Source organism: Oncorhynchus mykiss, chromosome 19 (assembly GCF_013265735.2).
Source record: "Oncorhynchus mykiss isolate Arlee chromosome 19, USDA_OmykA_1.1, whole genome shotgun sequence".
NCBI classification, from domain to species: Eukaryota; Metazoa; Chordata; class Actinopteri; order Salmoniformes; family Salmonidae; genus Oncorhynchus; species Oncorhynchus mykiss.
The window spans coordinates 1,097,253-1,117,639 of NC_048583.1; the positions used below are offsets into that span (position 1 = coordinate 1,097,253).

General features: G+C 40.3%; 1 protein-coding gene across 2 annotated transcripts; it reads left to right on the plus strand.

The window, feature by feature from the left end:
• The first annotated feature begins 1,630 nt into the window (after positions 1 to 1,630).
• On the plus strand, positions 1,631 to 20,253 carry LOC118936295 (CD209 antigen-like protein C). 2 transcript variants are annotated; one of them, XM_036953879.1, is made up of 7 exons: positions 1,631 to 1,907; positions 2,644 to 2,744; positions 18,363 to 18,464; positions 18,562 to 18,825; positions 18,962 to 19,086; positions 19,637 to 19,737; positions 19,947 to 20,253. In XM_036953879.1, the coding sequence occupies exons 2-7, from the start codon at positions 2,735 to 2,737 to the stop codon at positions 20,092 to 20,094; spliced, it is 750 nt and encodes a 249-aa protein (XP_036809774.1). In that variant the 5' UTR covers positions 1,631 to 1,907; positions 2,644 to 2,734; the 3' UTR covers positions 20,095 to 20,253. The 2 variants fall into 2 exon arrangements, with proteins under 2 accessions (XP_036809774.1, XP_021428956.2); XM_021573281.2 differs by lacking the exons at positions 1,631 to 1,907; positions 2,644 to 2,744 and adding an exon at positions 13,594 to 13,866.
• Positions 20,254 to 20,387: the final 134 nt, after the last annotated feature.

Sequence of the window (20,387 nt, forward strand, 5' to 3'; positions counted from 1 at the left end):
TACATACTTAATGAGTACATACTACATACTATAATTTCATTTTAGTATACTGTAAACGAACGGTATCCTTTCAGTAGAGTGTACTAGAGCTTTGCCTGTCTAGCGCTTTGCCTGCTGTTGCTATGCAACTTCTTGCTAGCTTGTTAGCATAGCTAACAAATGACTAGCTAGACATCTTACAACTTCATTAACAATGTCCAATGAGAACGCACAATGACTATACCACTTAACTAACCTAAGAATGACCTGAATAGTAAAGTCAGTAAATGTTGGGTAGTTAGTTAGATAGCATATAGTTAATGTGGTTTGATGTATTAGTAGCCAACTAACGTTAGGTAGCCAGCTAACATTCCGGTACATACAAGCAACTGCTGCGATGATATGCTATGCTATGGGTTCGTAAGGCTAGCGTACCTAACAAATTGTCACCCAACATAATGTGTAACGTCATTTATTTGAAAAGTCATTACATTATTACATTGCTGAACATTTTCTTAAAATATGTCATAATTACTTAAAGCAATGCATTGGTGTCTGCTCTCATCGGACGGCATATTTTTGCCATTTTCTACAAATCTGAAAATGTTGTGAAGCCACGCCCATTTTCTGAAGAATTGCATTATGAGCCCCAAAAGCACAGAAATGGTGTCCACTGCTTGTTATACTTCCTATTTTGACTAATGTAGTACGACATCCGGGACTTGTGGCATACTAACTATATCCATACTATGACCAATAAGCAGACTACATACTCAATTTCCGTCACAAATAGTACGGTTAGTGTGGTTAGTATGAGTATTCCAACACAGCTCAGGTCCTACTGTGCCTGTTCCTGAGGCATTCATATTGAGAGGTACAATTGGAAGACCTTGAAATTAAATCAAATGTAAATGTGACATTTGTAATATCTGCCATCAAATGTATTTGTGCTCTCTGTTCTCGCTAGTAAGTCACTTTTAATTATCACTCACAAGTTAGTGTTATACTGTACTCTGTGAGAGAGCAAAGTTACCACTATGATCATTCATAAATCATTCATTTTTAGTGTATTTTGCTTGTGAAATAATCTGTAGAGAACTGGATGTACAGGCGTTGACAGAAAGAAATGTTCCATTCCTACCTGTTAGTTCAGTTCTGGTCACTCAATGTTATGGAATCCTTTTTTGTGAGGCCAAGTTATGAGCAAAAGCTCTTAATCTTCTTCTTTCGTGTTTTCCATTGTTATGTCGATACGCACAACAGTTTTTTTTGTGGAACCACCCATGTATGACGCAGCACTGGTTTTTCTGGTCCTTGGTGACTTTAGCCCTGAGGACACCTTGCATTGCAGTTCTAGCACAGGTGAAATGGGAAACACTGTGTGTCACAAGGGATAAAAAAGGGGTAACACTGTGTGTCACAAGGGATAAAAAAGGGGTAACACTGTGTGTCACAAGGGATAAAAAAGGGGTAACACTGTGTGTCACAAGGGATAAAAAAGGGGAAACACTGTGTGTCACAAGGGATAAAAAAGGGGAAACACTGTGTGTCACAAGGGATAAAAAAAAGGGGAAACACTGTGTGTCACAAGGGGTAAAAAAGGGGAAACACTGTGTGTCACAAGGGGTAAAAACCTGAATCATCCTGTGGGGGCTTCCACACAATTTTGGACCCCCTTGTGGCTACCCTAAATGTGGATTATGAAATCATTTTTACATAACTAATTTTTGCTATCATTATTTTTTTACATCTGTTATTAGACAGTGGCAACGCGGAACACTAATTTAACCCACAGATTTTCTAGAGGGACGGCTTTAGGCGGAACACAACAGTATCGTACCACATGCATCTGCAATTTTTTTTTCTATTCAGAAGTAAGAAATTCCGCACGAAAATTAGAGTTCAAGCACAAAGAAGGAAATATAGAGGTGAGTAAAATTGTTAAAATGTTGTATTAGTATTAAATGCATTACAGAGGTGTAACGTTAGATTAGCTTATCTTAACCTGGCCGTTTGTTACTTTGTGGCAGTATGAAAAGGGATACAATATATGATCAACTAACTCAGGGTGCTGAGTGTTTTTACTTAAACCACACTCCGTAAAAGCATTGTAATGTAAAACGGTTGGATATAAAGGGTAGTTACCTAGCAAGTCAGTTATTTTAAGTCAATTAATTAATAAGCATCATGTCCTTCTTCCAAAGAAAAGACAAGGCAGACAGTGAGACAGAGCCAGAGGTGTGGAGAGCGCAAGAGAGAGCATAGAGCCTGCAGAGAGAGAGCAGGAAGACTTGTCCATTGGAGAGACTGAGAGTGAAGGCATAGTAGAGCAGGGAAGTGAGACAGATGGAGAGACTGAGGCTGAGGTAGAGGCTAAGAGTGAGACACCAACAGAGGTTCCTCGTGCGTCCACAAGCAGTGGACCGTCAGGTTTGTGATGTTGAATAAATCTGTGGTTACTTGTAAAGCAGTGCAATTAGTCAGTTTATATGGTGTGAGTCGGTTTGAAATGAAATGAGTCGGTTTGTGATTGAAATTCATTCTTATTTAACATGCTATTGGGCTTGTGATATAGATATCATATGGATTTCAGAAGTTGCCTGGTGGCAATGGTATATCTAAAATTACCCAGATACATTTAATTATATATTTTTTCTTTGGCAGATATCAGCAAATCCCGGGAGGAAACCACCGGTGCAGCCAATGATGAACATATACCCAAGAACTCTGATGGGAGATCGGAGGAGGAGCTTCAATGCAGCCTGGTACCATATCCATCCCTGGCTTGAATATTCCAATAAATCAGACTCTGTGTTTTGTTACGCCTGCAGGCATTTTAGCCCTCTCAAAGTCTCAGAGACTGTAATTTGATTCACAATTGGGTTTTAACAACTGGAAGAAGGCAACTTACAAAGAGGGGGGATTTGCAATTCATGCAAGAGGTCTGAGCAGCACAAACAAGCAAGGATTACATGGAGAGACTATCAGAACGCTGTACAAAGTAATGAAACACTGGTAAATGCCCTAAACAAGGAACACAACAAACAGGTTCAAGAAAAATCGGGACTATATTAAAACAATAGAAGTACTACTACTTACAGCCACACAAAACATTGCACAAAGAGGACACATAAAGGGAACTTCATGGCAATCCTAGAAATAGCTAAGCATGACACAACTGTGAAAAAAAGGTTGACTTCTATTCATAATGCAAAATATACAAGCAAAGGGATTCAGAATGAGGTTCTGAGTTGTTTGGCCGACATGGTTCGAACAAAAATGATAGAAGAAATGAAAGACAGGGAACGTCTTTAGCATAATGGCAGACGAAACAAAAGGTGTTTAAAAAAAGGAGCAGATCTCTAGTACTCAGGTACTATTTCAGAGGAGCTGTCCATGAGAGCTTTCTCCACTTTGAATGGGCTGATTGACTAGATGCAGCAGGGCTTACTGACAAAATCATACACGTATTAGAAAGTCATGGTCTTGAATACAAAACCAACCTAGTAGGCCAAGGATATGACGGTGCTTCCGTTATGAGTGGCAAGCATTCAGGCGTCCAGGCACGAATTAAAGAACAAGCAAAGCCTTTTACATTCACTGCAGTGCACACTCTCTAAACTTAGTTATAGTGGATACAGTCAAAGCTGTCCCTGAGGTCAGACAGTTCTTCTCCTTACTAGAAAGACTTTACGTCTTCAGATCTGGGTCATATGTGCATCAAAAGTGGCTTAGCATACAAAAAGAGATGTACCCAGGTGCACCTAGAGAGCTTCAGAGACTAAGTGACACTCGCTGGTGTCATGATGTTTCCCTCTTTGGGTACAGCGAGCACCATCCCCCTCTCTCTGTCTCCTACAACCAGGCTGCTGTGGTCAGAGAGGTTGTAAATTCCTGGAGGAGATTATCTCCTCATGGCCACAGTATAGAGAGAGAGTGAGTTTCATAGAGAGAACAAAGGAATTTCTTCCACCTCACAGAACTTGAGGTCCGAACAATATTTATGTTCTGGAGAATGTATAAAAGATCTGTGAAGAATCCAGCTACGAACTGGTCCATTTGGTACAATTTTGTGAAACTCATGGGAGACAATACGGCCACATTACCATAATGCTGTTTATACAATAGCCTCAGATATGAGGCTTACATCTAATTGTTGTATAAGATGAATGAGTGAAGATGATATTGTTTGTGATTTTGGACTGTTTAATGAAGGAAACCTCAATTCTCTTTGGAGTTTAACTAAATCAGAGGACCGCCCATGAGCACAGTTATGGTCTGGCATCCTGGGACAGGCCCTTTTCTGCTCTTCTGAATAAAACCTCCACCCGGGTTTTCTATCACCAGACCAAGCATACCTCAATTACGAGATGGCTAAAGGTTGCAGACCAGCTTACCTCGATAACAAGAGGGCCAAGGTTTGAGTAGAGACCATACACCTGAGTATAAGCTAAGGTTTGAGTCGATTGCTGAATCTTTTAACCACACCACGTGGATAAACTCTTAGACTATCGATTCCGACAGAGTAAGAACAAGTCTTTGATATTAATTACTAGTCTGAAGCTAGGAATTCGGTATCATTGAACGCAAAGACCGACAACCGCCGAAACATCTATTCTATAACGACATGAATGAATGTCACTCTGAACTATCCATGCTAACCACGACAGAGAAAGAGTGACAGAGAGAGTGCGGACAAACTCTCCAACAGAAACAAACCTTTCAACAGAGATCCCGACGACACACTGAGCGTAAATATATATTGATTGCAATTGTTCCCAAATGAGTGAGCGTTCATGTGCAAAGGATTAGCATTACAATTGTTATAATTATCAACTGTGTGTTGTCTTATCTCAGTCGAGACCCCACTTCCCCAAGCCGCGATGCCAGTTTATCCCACTAGGGAAACTCCGCTATCATTTCCTTGTAACTATCTACTGTTTGTTTATACATTTCTGTGAATTACTTAGTTAGTAAATAAATGATTTAAGACAATTGATGTATGGATGACTCATAGTGAAGACTGGGTTCGTGCAGATAACCAACACTTTACGACGTTTGGAATGAGACTAACTTGAGGTAAAGAATACGTCATTAATCAGAAGACTATTGATCAGATATTAAAATATCTGAAAGTTATATTAGGAAAATTATAACTTTGTAATCCGAATCATTTTCTTGGTGCCCCGAGTTCCTAGTTAATTACAGTTACATGAATAATAAGTTTAATCACGTAATAATAATTAGAGTTATTTGATAAAGATTCATCTTCAGTTTAATGAAGCCAAAAACACGACATTGGGCATGTCGAAATATGGCTCTACATACTATTATGGATAGATTACCTGCCATTAAGCGAGTCCTTCAAGATATAGTCCAAGAACACAATGGTGACAGATCTGTTGAGGCATGAGGTCTGCTTGCACAGGTAGATTTACAATTCATTATGTGCCTTGTTACACTCCATAACGTGTTTGGAGAAGCAAAATCTCTATCAGATATGCTACAGTCTTCATCACTTGACCTGTCAAAGGCTGTTGATTTAGTGCAAACGTTGAATGACTACAGGGATGAGTCATTTTTTGATGACCTATGGAATGGAGTGTTGAACACAGCTGAGCAATGTGATACTGCAATACTCCCCCCTGCAAAACGACCAAAAAGCTAAGCTCTCAATTTAATGGAGACTGTGTACTCAGTACAGTGGGTCAGAGATCAGATTCAGAACAAGAAAAAGGCAGTTTTCGTACAACCCTTTTCTACCCTGTTTTAGATCATATATGAGCTTAACAGAAGGTTCCCTAGCAAAAACTGTGACATAATTAATGGCATCCAAACTGTAAACACTACAAGTGATGTGTTTCTCAAAGAGAAGTTCCTGTTTCCATTTGCTAGAATGTATGAATACAATATTGAGGACTTGGGGCTTGAACTACATCAGTTCAGAAGAATTTTAGAAAGGAAAATACAGAGTGGCATGCAGAGACCCTCCGGTGTAGTAGAGCTGGCATTATTCATTGAGCCGTATAAAGAAGTTTTCTTTTCGTTTTTTAAACTGTGCAAGATAGCTGTTTCAATCCCTGTCAGTACTGCTTCTTGTGAACTGAGTGTTTCTGCACTAAAGCTGGTGAAAACGTATCTCAGGACCACAATGTCAGATTAAGCAATTTAGGTGTATTAAGTATTGAGTCAAGGAGGGCAAAGGCCTTGAGTCTAGATGAATTTGCTGATCTTTTTGCAAAAAAAACACAAAAACCGGAGAATGCAGTTGATGTGACCTGATACTGAATATGTATTGCAAATTAAATTATAATGGAAATGCAAATCAATTGTTGAATGATTATGGACATGGTCTTTTGCCTGCTAATGCCTGCAATGCAGTGAAGAAAACTAGATGACAACAATAACATCTAATGTAACTGGCCCCTCTAACAGTAGAACTGGCCCCAGCTTGGCCCCCCCAATCTGAAATGGTATAGAATCACCACTGCTCTAACTCTGTGGTCAGTGTTAGTCCACCAGTTGAGTATGGAGAACCTAGAGTATGAACAACACAGAGAATCAGTCTTACACCTTACACTGTGGTCAGTGGGGTGCTGTCCACCCATCTCTAGGTCCCCTCAGTAACAGAGTCAGTCAGACCAATCCAGACTCTCTTGTTGAGTTTGAAGAGAATCTCCTGTTGTTGAATAAGATAAATATAAATATATACCTATTTGTTTGGTCATCTCTCTCTCTCTCTCTCTCTCTCGCTCTCGTTCTCGCTCTCGCTCTACTCTCCTTCCAGGTTTTAGTCTCAGTAGACAGGAAGTACCAACTGGATTCAAACTTCTTCCAGCCTTCAGGAGAGGTTTTTCTACAAGATGATAACATGTATTTCCTTCAATGTATCACGCTGGACACTTAATGACAGAATGCAGACATACATACAATAAGGACTGGCCACCCCTCATAGCCTGGTTCCTCTCTAGGTTTCTTCCTAGGTGTTGGCCTTTCTAGGGAGTTTTTCCTAGCCACCGTGCATCTACACCTGCATTGCTTGCTATTTGGGGTCTTAGACTGAGTTTCTGTACAGCACTTTGAGATATCAGCTGATGTACGAAGGGCTATATAAATTGATTTGATTTGATTTGATAAATACACGGGGCGCACAAAGATAACACAGGGGATGAAACCAGTCATCATCTGAACAATACAAGTGGCATGCAAGCCTAATCATCACAGCTCAGGTACTCACACGACCAACAGACATTGTAACAATAATCAACAGCCCAATGGAAACCAAATGGCACATTTAAACACTTACAATCAGTGGGAATGGCGATCAGGTGTAAGTAATGACACCGTTCCGGAGGGATACGTGACATAGGTTTAGGCTACTACGTGATACTCAAATTTTCCCTATACACATCATGTGGTTGTTACACCCTATGAATGAAGGTTTACAATGTAGGTTTTCACAGGTCCAGTGACAGACAGTGAGACGTGGACAGACAGTGACACATTCAATACCGCCTTGCACACTCTTGCCTCCATCCAACTTATGTAGGGTGTAATCATTAGTCCAACAGTTGGAAACAAGCGTTTCTATAGGACAAATCCAGGTATGTTTATCCCCATTTCATTCCATTTGCTTTAATTTAAGAAACGTTTTTCAACAAAATCGGCTAAATGAATACACTTTTGAGCACAGTTCACTTTCTTAGCAGCCAGTTTGTAGTCCTTCTCGCATCTATGCGCCATTCTCCTCTCATCTTTTCTCTTTGTTTGTGAACTTCAATGCACAATACATCAGCTGTATGTGACCAGGTGAAAACATTCCAAGCCAAACCGTATTCTAATCGCTGCACACAGCCTACATCGTTGTCACCATATTAGCTATTGTAACGTCCTAGTCAAAATAGCTAATATAATGTGTTAGTAAAATCGCTACAATCATGCAGTAACATTACAGTCACTAAGCAGTTTAGCAGTTACACCTGCAGGCCCCTTTGGCAATGTATGAAAACAACCAAACTCTTAGCTTGACTTGAAAGAGTTCCAGTGTTGTGTTGGATAGACATAGCCAGCTAGCTAACATAGCAGCCTTCTATTTGAGCAGGATGTTTTGAGTTGGCTAAACTAGCTAGCTTCATTTGATAGCTAAGTGAGTGAAACTGAAAAAGAAAATGACTCTCTCTCTCTTGCTTCTCCTTCATTTTTGAAGAAATGAATTTGTTAAAAACTGTTCAACTATAGTCTTTCTCTCTCTTTGAGTCAACTACTCACCACATTTTATGCACTGCAGTGCTAGCTAGCTGTAGCTTATGCTTTCAGTACTAGATTCATTCTCTGATCCTTTGTTAAGTTGGACAACATGTCAGTTCATGCTACAAGAGCTCTGATAGGTTGGAGGACATCCTCCGGAAGGTGTCATAATTTATGTGTAAGTTTATGGAAGGGGGTGAGAACCAAGAGCCTCCAAAAGGAGGTTAGCTGTCCTCCGGCTACACCATGGTGCTACCCAACATAGTGTTGCTGAGGCTACTGTTGACCTTCATTGCAAAACAATCTGTTTTAATCAATTATTTTGTGACGTGAACACATTTAGTATATATTTTGGTCTAAAAATGTTTGTTTTTTAAATCATGAAATTCAAAGAGGAGGATGGTCCTGCCCTTCCTCATCTGAGGAGCCTCCACTGATGCACAAACATCTTCCCCTTTAAAACTTCTGATTAAGATGCAGACATAGATTTCCACCATTTCATTTCACAACAACTGGTACAGGTAACTCTCTCTCTCTGGCTTCAGCTAGCCAACCCTAGCTGTGTCTAGTCCTTCTGCCTGCAACTTCCCTGCCTTCTCCCCACACATTTTATGCAGCATGGTTTCTAACTTTTCTACATCTCGACGTCCATCAAATTCATACTTTTTCTCAATTTTGGGCCAAAATAAATGTTAATTTTATCCTTAGACTCCACATATCCCTCATCTCTGGTTAATTCCGGAACCTCCTTTGAGGATTTACTCCCCATTATTGGTTAACCCTTCTCATTGTTACCCACTAAGAAAATCGGAATAATCACTCATGACTTTTAGATTATTATTAGGTCTCACCCATGAATTTGTTAATCAGCTCTATCTGTAACCCAGAGATTGTAAGGCTCTAGTTTCATGAGACAGACAGAAATCAAATTAAGTTGTTTCTGTTGAATTTCGACCAATCAATATATCTATCTCTCACACAAGTAATAAACCTTTCTCCTTTGAGGATTTACTCTGATGGTTGACTAAGTTAGAATGTTATTCTAGTCACTGTTCTTAACTCTACTTGGAAACAAATTTCCCTTGGATTTTATTATTAGACACGACTCTTGAACGAATGTTTATGATTGAATTATTCAATTAACCATTTAAATTATTCTACCCATAACCCAGAGTGTATTAATAAGACCCTAGTTTCATGAAATAGTCAGAATAACCATTCTTTCTCACGTATCTATTTTATATCCCTTCATAAGAATCGACCAATTATACTTAGGTCACAATATTAATAACCTCTTTCAGCTAGGGGCACTATTTTCATGTTTGGAAAAATATCATTCCAAAGTAAACGGTCAATTTCTCACGCCCAGATGCTAGAATATGCATATAATTGACAGAGTAGGATAGAAAACACTCTAAAGTTTCCAAAACTGTCAAAATATTGTCTGTGAATATAACAGAGCTGATATTGCAGGCGAAGACCTGAGGAAAATCAAACCAGGAAGTGACTTCTATTTTGAAAGCTCCATGTTCCATAGCCTGCCTTCGCTCCATTTAAAGAGATATCAACCAGATTCCTGTTCCTATCACTTCCTCAAGGTGTCAACAGTCTTTCGACATAGTTTCAGGCTTTTATTTTGAAAAATGAACGAGAAAGATAACATCGCGTCAGGTGTCCGCATGAGTTTTTCTTGCGCAACAGAGCTTGGGCAGCCATTGTCTCTCCCTCTCCTACTGAAAAAGAGACAGTCGCAGTTGATATATTATCGATTATATATTTTAAAAACAACCTGAGGATTGATTATAAAAAACGTTTGACATGTTTCTGTGGACATTACGGATACTATTTGGAATTTTTGTCTGCGTTGTCGTGACCGCTCGAGCCTGTGGAATCCTGAACATAACGCGCCAAACAAACGGAGGTATTTTGGATATAAAAATAATCTTTATGGAACAAAATGAACATTTATTGTGTAACTGGGAGTCTCGTGAGTGAAAACATCCGAAGATCGAAGGTAAGCGATTCATTGGATTGCTTTTCTGATTTTCGTGACCGAGCTACTTTGATGCTAGGTGTTCATAATGTTTTGTCTAGTGATCCATAAACTTACAAACGCTTGGATTGCTTTCACTGTAAAGCACATTTTCAAAATCTGACACAACAGGTGGATTAACAAAAAGCTAAACTGTGTTTTAATAGATTGCACTTGTGATTTCATATATATTTTTTGAATGTGGCGCTCTGCAATTCAGCGGTTGTTGATGAGAATTATCCTGGTAACGGGATGGGTTGCGTCAAGAAGTTAAGTTAGTTTATTTGTGGTACTGGCCAGTTAACTTCAAGTCGTTACGGACCTGTTCCTACTTATCGATTTTAGTAATTACACTGTCTAGAGCAAAAACCTCTTCTTCGGATTATTTTAGGTTAAGATATACAGTGGGGAGAAGAAGTATTTGATACACTGACAATTTTGCAGGTTTCCCTACTTACAAAGCATGTAGAGGTCTGTAATTTTTATCATAGTTACACTTCAACTGTGAGAGACGGAATCTAAAACAAAAATCCAAAAACTCACATTGTATGATTTTTAAGTAAATAATTTGCATTTTATTGCATGACATAAGTATTTGATACATCAGAAAAGCAGAACTTAATATTTGGTTCAGAAACCTTTGTTTGCAATTACAAAGATCATACATTTCCTGTAGTTCTTGACCAGGTTTGCTCCATACAGACCTTCTCCAGATCCTTCAGGTTTCGTGGCTGTCGCTGGGCAATACAGACTTTCAGCTCCCTCCAAATATTTTCTGTTGGGTTCAGGTCTGGAGACTGGCTAGGCCACTCCAGGACCTTGAGATGCTTCTTATGGAGCCACTCCTTAGTTGCCCTGGCTTTGTGTTTCGGGTCGTTGTCATGCTGGAAGACCCAGCCACAACCCATCTTCAATGCCCTTACTGAGGGGAGGAGGTTGTAGGCCAAGATCTTGCGATACATGGCCCCATCCATTCTCCCTTCAATACGGTGCAGTTGTCCTGTCCCCTTTGCAGAAAAGCATCCCCAAAGAATGATGTTTCCACCTCCATGCTTCACGGTTAGGATGGTGTTCTTGGGGTTGTACTCATCCTTCTTCTTCCTCCAAACACAGTGAGTGGAGTTTAGACCAAAAAGCTCTATTTTTGTCTCATCAGACCACATGACCTTCTCCCACTCCTCCTCTGGATCATCCAGATGGTCATTGGCAAACTTCAGACGGGCCTGGACATGCACTGGCTTGAGCAGGGGGACCTTGCGTGCTCTGCAGGATTTTAATCTATGACGGCGTAGTGTGTTACTAATGGTTTTCATTGAGACTGTGGTCCCAGCTCTCGCCAACAGTTGTTGCCTTCTCACCAATCTGCTTGCCTATTGTCCTGTAGCCCATCCCAGCATTGTGCAGGTCTACAATTTTATCCCTGATGTCCTTACACAGCTCTCTGGTCTTGGCTATTGTGGAGAGGTTGGAGTCTGTTTGATTAAGTGTGTTAACAGGTGTCTTTTATACAGGTAATACGTTCAAACAGGTGCAGTTACAGGTAATGAGTGGAGAACAGGAGGGCTTCTTAAAGAAAAACTAACAGGTCTGTGAGAGCCGGAATTCTTACTGGTTGGTAGGTGATCAAATACTTATGTCATGCAATAAAATGCAAATTAATTACTTAAAAATCATACAATGTGATTTTCTGGATTCTTGTTTTAGATTCCATCTCTCACAGTTGAATATGATAAAAATTACAGACATGCAAAAGTAGGATGCATAAGTAGGAAAACCTGCAAAATTGGCAAAACTTGTTCTCCCCACTCCCAGTCCCAGCGTCTCTCTCTCTGTCTGTCTGCTCCATCTCCCCCCCCTCCCTCCAGGTGATAGATCCCCCTTGTCCAACTGCCCGGCCGACTTCAGTGCCCCTTAATCAGCAGCACTCTGCCAACCTCACCGACGGTGTCAACTGGACAGGCATCGTCTGTTTTCCCTATGCCAGGGAAACGGGACCCTCAACACTTCTACGGCGGTGGGCCCCAGGGCAGAGAACGTGACCCGGGTGGCTTGCAGCACCACCTGCTGATCAAAGAAGGTAGATGTAGTGGACAGGGCAGGCAACATGGTGGTGGTGAGCTCTACATCCCAGGGCCCAGATTCCCAATATCTATCTAATACCGGCTAAGTCCATTGTTATTACCATAGGATCCTAATGATCTAAGATTAACTTAGGAAACCAGGCCCAGGTCTCTGTCACCAACACTACAGCTGTACCTGTAGTTAGTACTACATCCACCCAGGTCTCTGTTACCAACACTACAGCTGTATCTGTAGTTAGTACTACATCCACCCAGGTCTCTGTCACCATCACTACAGCTGTACCTGTTTATTTTATTTTACCATTATTTAACTAGGCAAGTCAGTTAAGAACAAATTCTTATTTTCAATGACGGCCTGTTCAGGGGCAGAACGACAGATTTGTACCTTGTCAGCTCGGGGGTTTGAACTTGCAACCTTCCGGTTACTAGTCCAACGCTCTAACCACTAGGCTAAGCTGCCGCCCCCTAACCTGTAGTTAGTACTACGTCCAACAGGGACTCTGTCCCTGTATCTAAGGGTCTGTGTGATGCTTTCTCTCCTCCTGTGGAATAGAGTAGAGCTGTAGAGTTGTATAATAGTTCATGTAGGTAGATGTCATGTGGAACATTGGAATCAGTGCAGAGAGAGTTGTGTCATTAGATGTAACCAATATGTTATGGGTGGAAATATCAACTTTTTATAATAAATCATGTGGAGGCTATTTATTCTTCTTTCATTTCCCTTAAAACTGAAACTATGGAGATATTGTCAGAACTTCTGCTTTTTCATTCTGGGTAATTCTTCAGAGTCAGCATAGATAGAACAAAGACCCCATTGGTCATTGGTGGCCAGTCACAACACAGGGGGAAGTTTCCCCTAGGTACAGATCTAGGATCAGGTTTCCCACCCCCAATCTTAACCATTCGTGGTGGAAATTTTAAACAGACCTAAAATCAGCGTCTAGGGGCAACTTCCCCCTACAACACTGGTCACAGAGTGAGAGCCATAATGTGGTCTCCATTTGAAGGCTATGAGTGCTGTAAACTCAGTTAGGATATATGTAGTGTACAGTGTATATGTCAATTAACAGGATCCCAATTTACTTCAGCAGATCCAAAATTGTGATCCTTTGAATTCACACATACACCATATAGCACAATATATAGTCACAATATATAGTCATACAGTGTAGTTTATTATCAAACTAAGGTTGGTGCAAGTCACGTGTTGGCCAGTGTTGTGTCGATTTCACAATTTATCATCCACTGTGGTAGACTGATAAAGAGTTTCACTACCATAAATCACACAGACGCAGGACAGTGCAGGAAGAAGACACAGCTATAGATGTATATTAGAGTTCAGGTTAGAAGTAGAAGTTACTGTATTTGATCACAAGTGTGTTAAGATGTCAGAGGGAGTCTATGAAATCCCAGACGGATTTGAAGACGATGAGCCTGATACCATGAAGAACACAGACATTGATGGCCAAATATATGCCAACGTAAGAGCCTTCAAGCCCAGTCCAAGAGATGTAGTTGTTGCTTCAGGTAAGATGGCATGAACACACACACACACACACATACACACACACACGCTACACACTACACACTAAACAGGTGAGATTGCCAGTACCTAAGCAACACAGAGATCCAGACAGTCAGACACTGTAATACAAATATCCTCCTCAATTATAGACATAGTCCTATGTTTTTACAGCTTTAAAGACACTCTCTAAGATGAGCATACCATTATCAACACATGTTTTTTCTCTCTCTCTTTCCATTACATTTTCAAATGCAAATAGTACATGGCTTCTATAATGCATCTACAGTTCTCATGGAATGACATCCATGAGTCAAAACATACATTTTTAGGAACGTGATTGGAAACTCTCTCTCTCGTTGTTTTTCTGGTAGTCTAGTAATTACTATGCTGATAAAGTCCTTCAGTATGTCCTGTAACTCGCCACTGTGTATTTCCAACCTAGTCTCAAAACATTTTGTATTATTCTGTACCTAAATCAGAGATACTCCATTTTAATATGATATATTACCTTTCATATGGTATGTATCAATTTGTGGATGCCCATCAACCATGTTGTATGATATGTTACAAATGATAATGTGTATGATATGTTACGAATTTGCAAAAACATACAATATGTTACGTACGTCCTAACCATATGAATTCTACTAACATTAGCTATCTGGTAGTAATTACTATGCTGATCGTTGGATACAGTGATACGGAAGAGAGGAAATAGGAGGAGAGAAGATCGGAGGAGGGGAGAGAGGAGATAGGAGTAGATATGAGGAGGTGAGGAGATAGGTGGAGAGGAGATATTAATTGAGATAGAGCCTTAGTGTCAGAGACAGAGGAGAAAGAAGAAAATTAATAGAATGAGGAAGAGAGAAAAAATAAGACAAATAATCGTTCTTTTTAGATTTAGAGGAGAGTATGTAGACATACTGTAATCTCTAAAATTATTCTTCATTAGTTTTATTGGAAAAATGTCATGTGATTTTCCCCAAAAAAGTGGGCCCAATTATTAACCTATTTTTTTTATTTTATTTTACCTTTATTTAACTAGGCAAGTCAGTTAAAAACAAATTCTTATTTTCAATGATGGTGTAACTGCCTTGTTCAGGGGCAGAACGACAGATTTTGTACCTTGTTGGCTCAGGGATTTGATCTTGCAACCTTTCCGGTTACTAATCCAATGCTCTAACCACTAGGCTACGCTGCCACCCCACCTGTGCTCATCACTTTAATAATAAGAATAACAAAGCACAGATTAATAAATTAAGGAACAATGTTCTTTAAAACTTCTTATGGCTGCAATCCCGTTAACGGGATCAATATGACAACAGCCAGTGAAAGTGCAGGGCGCCAAATTCAAACAACAGAAATCTCATAATTAAAATTCCTCAAGCATCCAAGTATTTCACACCATTTTAAAGATACACTTCTTGTTAATCCCACCACAGTGTCCGATTTCAAAAAGGCTTTACAACGAAAGCACCACACGATTATGTTAGGTCACCGCAAAATCACAGAAAAACACAGCCATTTTTCCAGCCAACGACAGGAGTCACAAAAAGCAGAAATAGAGATAAAATTAATCACTAACCTTTGATGATCTTCATCAGATGACACTCATAGGATTTCATGTTAAACAATACTTATATGTTTTGTTCGATAAAGTTCATATTTATATCCATAAACCTCAGTTTACATTGGCGCTATATTCAGAAACGCCTCCAAAATATCCAGAGAAATTGCTGAGAGCCACATCAAATAACAGAAATACTCATCATAAACTTTGATGAAAGATACATGTTTTACATAGAATTAAAGATACACTTCTTCTTAATGCAACCGCTGTGTCAGATTTCAAAAATCTTTACGGCAAAAGCACAATATTCAATAATCTGAGAACAGTGTTCAGCCACAAAAGGAAGCCATACAGTTACCTGTCAAATTGTGCAGTCAACAAAACTCATAAATAGCATTATAAATCTTCACTTACCTTTGCTGATCTTCGTCGGAATGCACTCCCAGGACTCCCACTTCCACAAGAAGTGTTTGTTTTGTTCGTTACGTCCAAATAGCTATTTTTGTTAGCGTGTTTGGTAAACAAATCCAAAGTCAGGAAGCGCGTTCACTAAAGCAGACAAAATGTCAAAAAGTTCCGTAACGGTCAGTAGAAACATGTCAAACGATGTATTGAATCAATCTTTATGATGTTTTTAACATAAATCTTCAATAATGTTCCAACCAGAGAATTCCATTGTCTTCAGAAGTGCAATGGAACAGAGCTCCCTCTCATGTGAACGCGCATGGTCAGAGCATGGTCAGCTCATGATAGACCTTACTCATTCCAGTCTCCTTCGGCCCCACTTCACAGTAGAAGCATCAGACAAGGTTCTACAGACTGTTGACATCGAGTGGAAGCCGTAGGAAGTGCAAACTGACCCATATCCCACTGTGTATTCAATAGGTGATGAGTTGAAAACCTACAAACCTTAGATTTGCCACTTTCTGGTTGGATTTTGTTCCTGGGTTTTTGCCTGCCATATGAGTTCTGTTATACTCACAGACGTCATTCAAACAGTTTTAGAAACTTCAGAGTGTTTTCTATCCAAAACTAATAATAATATGCATATATTAGCAACTGGGATTGAGGAGCTGGCAGTTCACTCTGGGCACCTCTGGGCACCTTTTCATCCAAGCTACTCAATACTGCCCCTGCAGCAATAAGAAGTTTTAACAAGGTCTACCAGCTTCCTGATTAAATGTGATTAAATACATTAAACAGTGTTACCTGGACCCACACAGATGGCAGAACATTACTTAGAGGAAACTCACTCACACAAAATCAATGCTAATAGAAGGTGAGAATGACTCACAACCTTCACTGTTCAAGGGACAACGTGTAGGTTACCAACGGCAACACAATGCACCAAGCACCAGTGGACCTGTCTGCTACATACCCACACACTCATCATGGTGTCTATCTGCTGTTGTGTCTCTTTCTGGAGGTTGTTGTCTTCTCAAACCACTGTACGTTCTCAGGTGTGAAGTCCTCCCTACACCTATAACACTGTACGTTTTCAGACACAGCAGACTGTTAAACTAAAGCAGCTGTTTAACAGGATACAGTATATCACAGAATATACTGTCCATTGTACTGTGTGTAGATCCATAAAGTACCAAAGTATATTTTAAGGGGTCAATTAGAATTAGCCTTTATATGGAGGATATTTATGCTACTGTAGACAGGGAGAGCTGTGGACAGGATACTGTGAACAGGAGCACAGATAAACAACCTGAATCTCAGAACACTGGTAAATACACCACAGTCATAGAGACACACGTGGAAGTTTAAACTAATGGTTATTCTCCTTCCACTTGCCGCATAAACAATTGTGCCTATGTTAATGTGATGAGTTTGGCCGATGCCCCATGCTCCAAGACTTCAAATGTCAACTGAGTAAAATAAACTGTAACAAACAGATTATTACATATTCAAAAAAAGGAGTACAACGTGTCTTCCAAATATAGGTCTTACTTCACAAGGGAAAGCTTTGGAATTGATATACTTATGGAAAAGGATACATTAAATGCTACATCTCATAAAGGAAGGTTGTTCCTTTAAGACTAGAGGTTAAATGTTCTGAAATGTTCGAGTCTCTGTATTTCAGGATGTTTACTAACTGCTGAAACATTAATTTTCATGTTCAAAAAGTCCAATGCAAATCTCCACTGTGTATTTCCATCTGGTCTCATTGCATTTTTTATTATTATGTACATAAATCCGAGTCACTCCATTTAGTGTAATATGATAGGTTTCATATGATATGTATCAATTTGTGGATGTCCATGTGTCACGGCCGTGGAATGAAGAGGACCAAAGCGCAGCATGGTGATCGTACATATTCCTTTTATTTAGGATGACGCCGACAAAAACAATAAACAATACAAAACAACCGTGAAGCTATGTGCCACAAACAAAGTTAACTTCCCACAAGGAAAGGAGGGAAAAGGGCTATTTAAGTATGGTTCCCAATCAGAGACAACGATAGACAGCTGTCCCTGATTGAGAACCATACCCGGCCAAAACATAGAAATACAAAACAAAAACATAGAATGCCCACCCCTAATCACACCCTGACCAAACCAAATAGAGACAGTAAAAGGTTATCTAAGGTCAGGATGTGACACCATGATCCATTTTGTATGTTACAAATGAATATTTCTATGATGTTACGATTTACATTTTGTATGACGTGTTACGAATTACAATTTGTATATGTTACGAATGTCTTAAACATATGAATTCTACTACTATTAGCCAGATGGATACCGTTAGCAAGGCTAGGGGTTAACTGTAACTGGCCACTATATTTCCTGTTAATGTGAGAAGTTGTATCTTTAACAACCACAAGTCCCCCTCAACAGGAAGAGAGCTGGGGTGAGAAAACATCACTTTAAAAGTGTTATTGTGTCTAATTGATGCTATGTACAGTACCTGTGTCCACAGAGCCTGATAGCTCAGGGAAGAGATCCTTCAGAGTTGCTGCAGTGTGTCTGGGGCTGCTGTGTGTTCTCCTACTGGCTGGGATCATAGGCCTGTCTGTCTACTGTAAGTCTGAAGTTATAATTCCTACAATTCACCAGCATTCACCTACAATTCACCAGATTATATGTTTTATTGATGCACTTTGTTGTTGTTATAACAGATGGTGGGGTCTCTAAGAGCTTCTTAGCCTATAAGACCAACTCATCTGCAGCTATAGAACAGCTACAGACCAGCAACAACAACCTGACTAAAGAGAGAGACCAGATACAGACCAGATACAACACCCTGACTAAAGAGAGAGACCAGCTACAGAATAGTTACAGCACCCTGACTAAAGAGAGAGACCGGCTACAGACCAGTTACAACACCATGACTAAAGAGAGAGACAAGCTACAGACTGAGAGAAATTTTCTTAGCAATCTCAGTGAGTAAACCTACAGTAATAAATTAGCATTAATACCACACCACTTATCATCAGTCTGTGTTCTTTCAATAAGTGTCCACTGTGATAAATTGAAGGAAATGCGTATGTCATCAATATTTTCAAACCTGTCCTGAAGGCTGGCAGAAGTTTGAATCCAGTTGGTACTTCCTGTCTACTGAGTCTAAAACCTGGAAGGAGAGCAGAAAGGACTGTCTGGAGAGAGGAGCAGACCTGGTGATGATAAACAGTGATAAGGAACAGGTGAGAGGGAGAGGGAATGGGAGAGGGAATGGGAGAGGAAATGGGAGAGGGAATGGGAGAGGAAATGGGAGAGGGAATGGGAGAGGAAATGGGAGAGGAAATGGGAGAGGGAATGGGAGAGGAAATGGGAGAGGGAATGGGAGAGGAAATGGGAGAGGGAATGGGAGAGGGAATGGGAGAGGGAATGGGAGAGGGAATGGGAGAGGAAATGGGAGAGGGAATGGGAGAGGGAATGGGAGAGGGAATGGGAGAGGGAATGGGAGAGGAAATGGGAGAGGGAATGGGCGAGGGAATGGGAGAGGAAATGGGAGAGGAAATGGGAGAGGGAATGGGAGAGGGAATGGGAGAGGAAATGGGAGAGGGAATGGGAGAGGGAATGGGAGAGGGAATGGGAGAGGAAATGGGTGAGGGAATGGGAGAGGGAATGGGAGAGGGAATGGGAGAGGGAATGGGAGAGGGAATGGGAGAGGGAATGGGAGAGGGAATGGGTGTGCAGCGGGTAGATATGATCAAACATATACATCTGCTAATTTATCTTTCTCAACAACAGACATTTCTCTTCAACCTCAAGAAGAGAGTCTGGATTGGTCTGACTGACTCTGTTAAGGAGGGGACCTGGAAATGGGTGGACGGCACCCCACTGACCACAAGGTGAGAGATGATAACTAATCTATTAATAAGGCTCCATTCAACATGTTCCTATGCAGGTTACTGATATTGATGATAGCAGTCAACGCAGTTAACTATAAGATGTCAACATGTTATTTAGTATTATGATGTTGTAACTGTGATGTCTGACTGTTTTTAACCATGTAGCTACTGGTATTAACCATGATATCTGACGGTTTTTAACCCTGTAGGTACTGGTATTCCAAACAGCCTGATAATGCAGGCCCTAATGGGGACGAGGACTGTGCTGAGATACACAAAGACCAGAGTCCTCTAAAGGCATGGAATGACATGTCATGTGACAGCAAACTCAACTGGATTTGTGAGAAAGCGGTTTAACATCACCATGACAACATGCTGTAACACATACAGTAGCCTTCAGTGCACAGAACTTCCTCCTCTGTCTCTGTCTCTCTCTCTCTTTGTCTCAAACTCAGGCACACAAATGTTGTATTTATTTGTATTAGTATATTAATAAAAGTCCTACTTGTTTCCTGACATTGTAGCTTCCTGTTTACCAGAGTCAACATGAAGATAGTACATCAGACTCTGCAATATGGGTCTCAAAAGAGGGGAGTTAAGTTGTTATTTTCAGTGGTTCAACGAACTCCTCGACCAATCAGGTTCATTTA

What these genes read in the sequence shown, in the direction of transcription:
- LOC118936295 (XM_021573281.2), top strand. Translation starts at nt 13,725, where the DNA reads ATGTCAGAGGGAGTCTATGAAATCCCAGACGGATTTGAAGACGATGAG. An exon ending in AGATGTAGTTGTTGCTTCAG is followed by an intron (nt 13,867 to 18,362) that starts GTAAGATGGCAT and finishes CTGTGTCCACAG; the next exon opens with AGCCTGATAGCTCAGGGAAG. An exon ending in AAATTTTCTTAGCAATCTCA is followed by an intron (nt 18,826 to 18,961) that starts GTGAGTAAACCT and finishes CCTGTCCTGAAG; the next exon opens with GCTGGCAGAAGTTTGAATCC.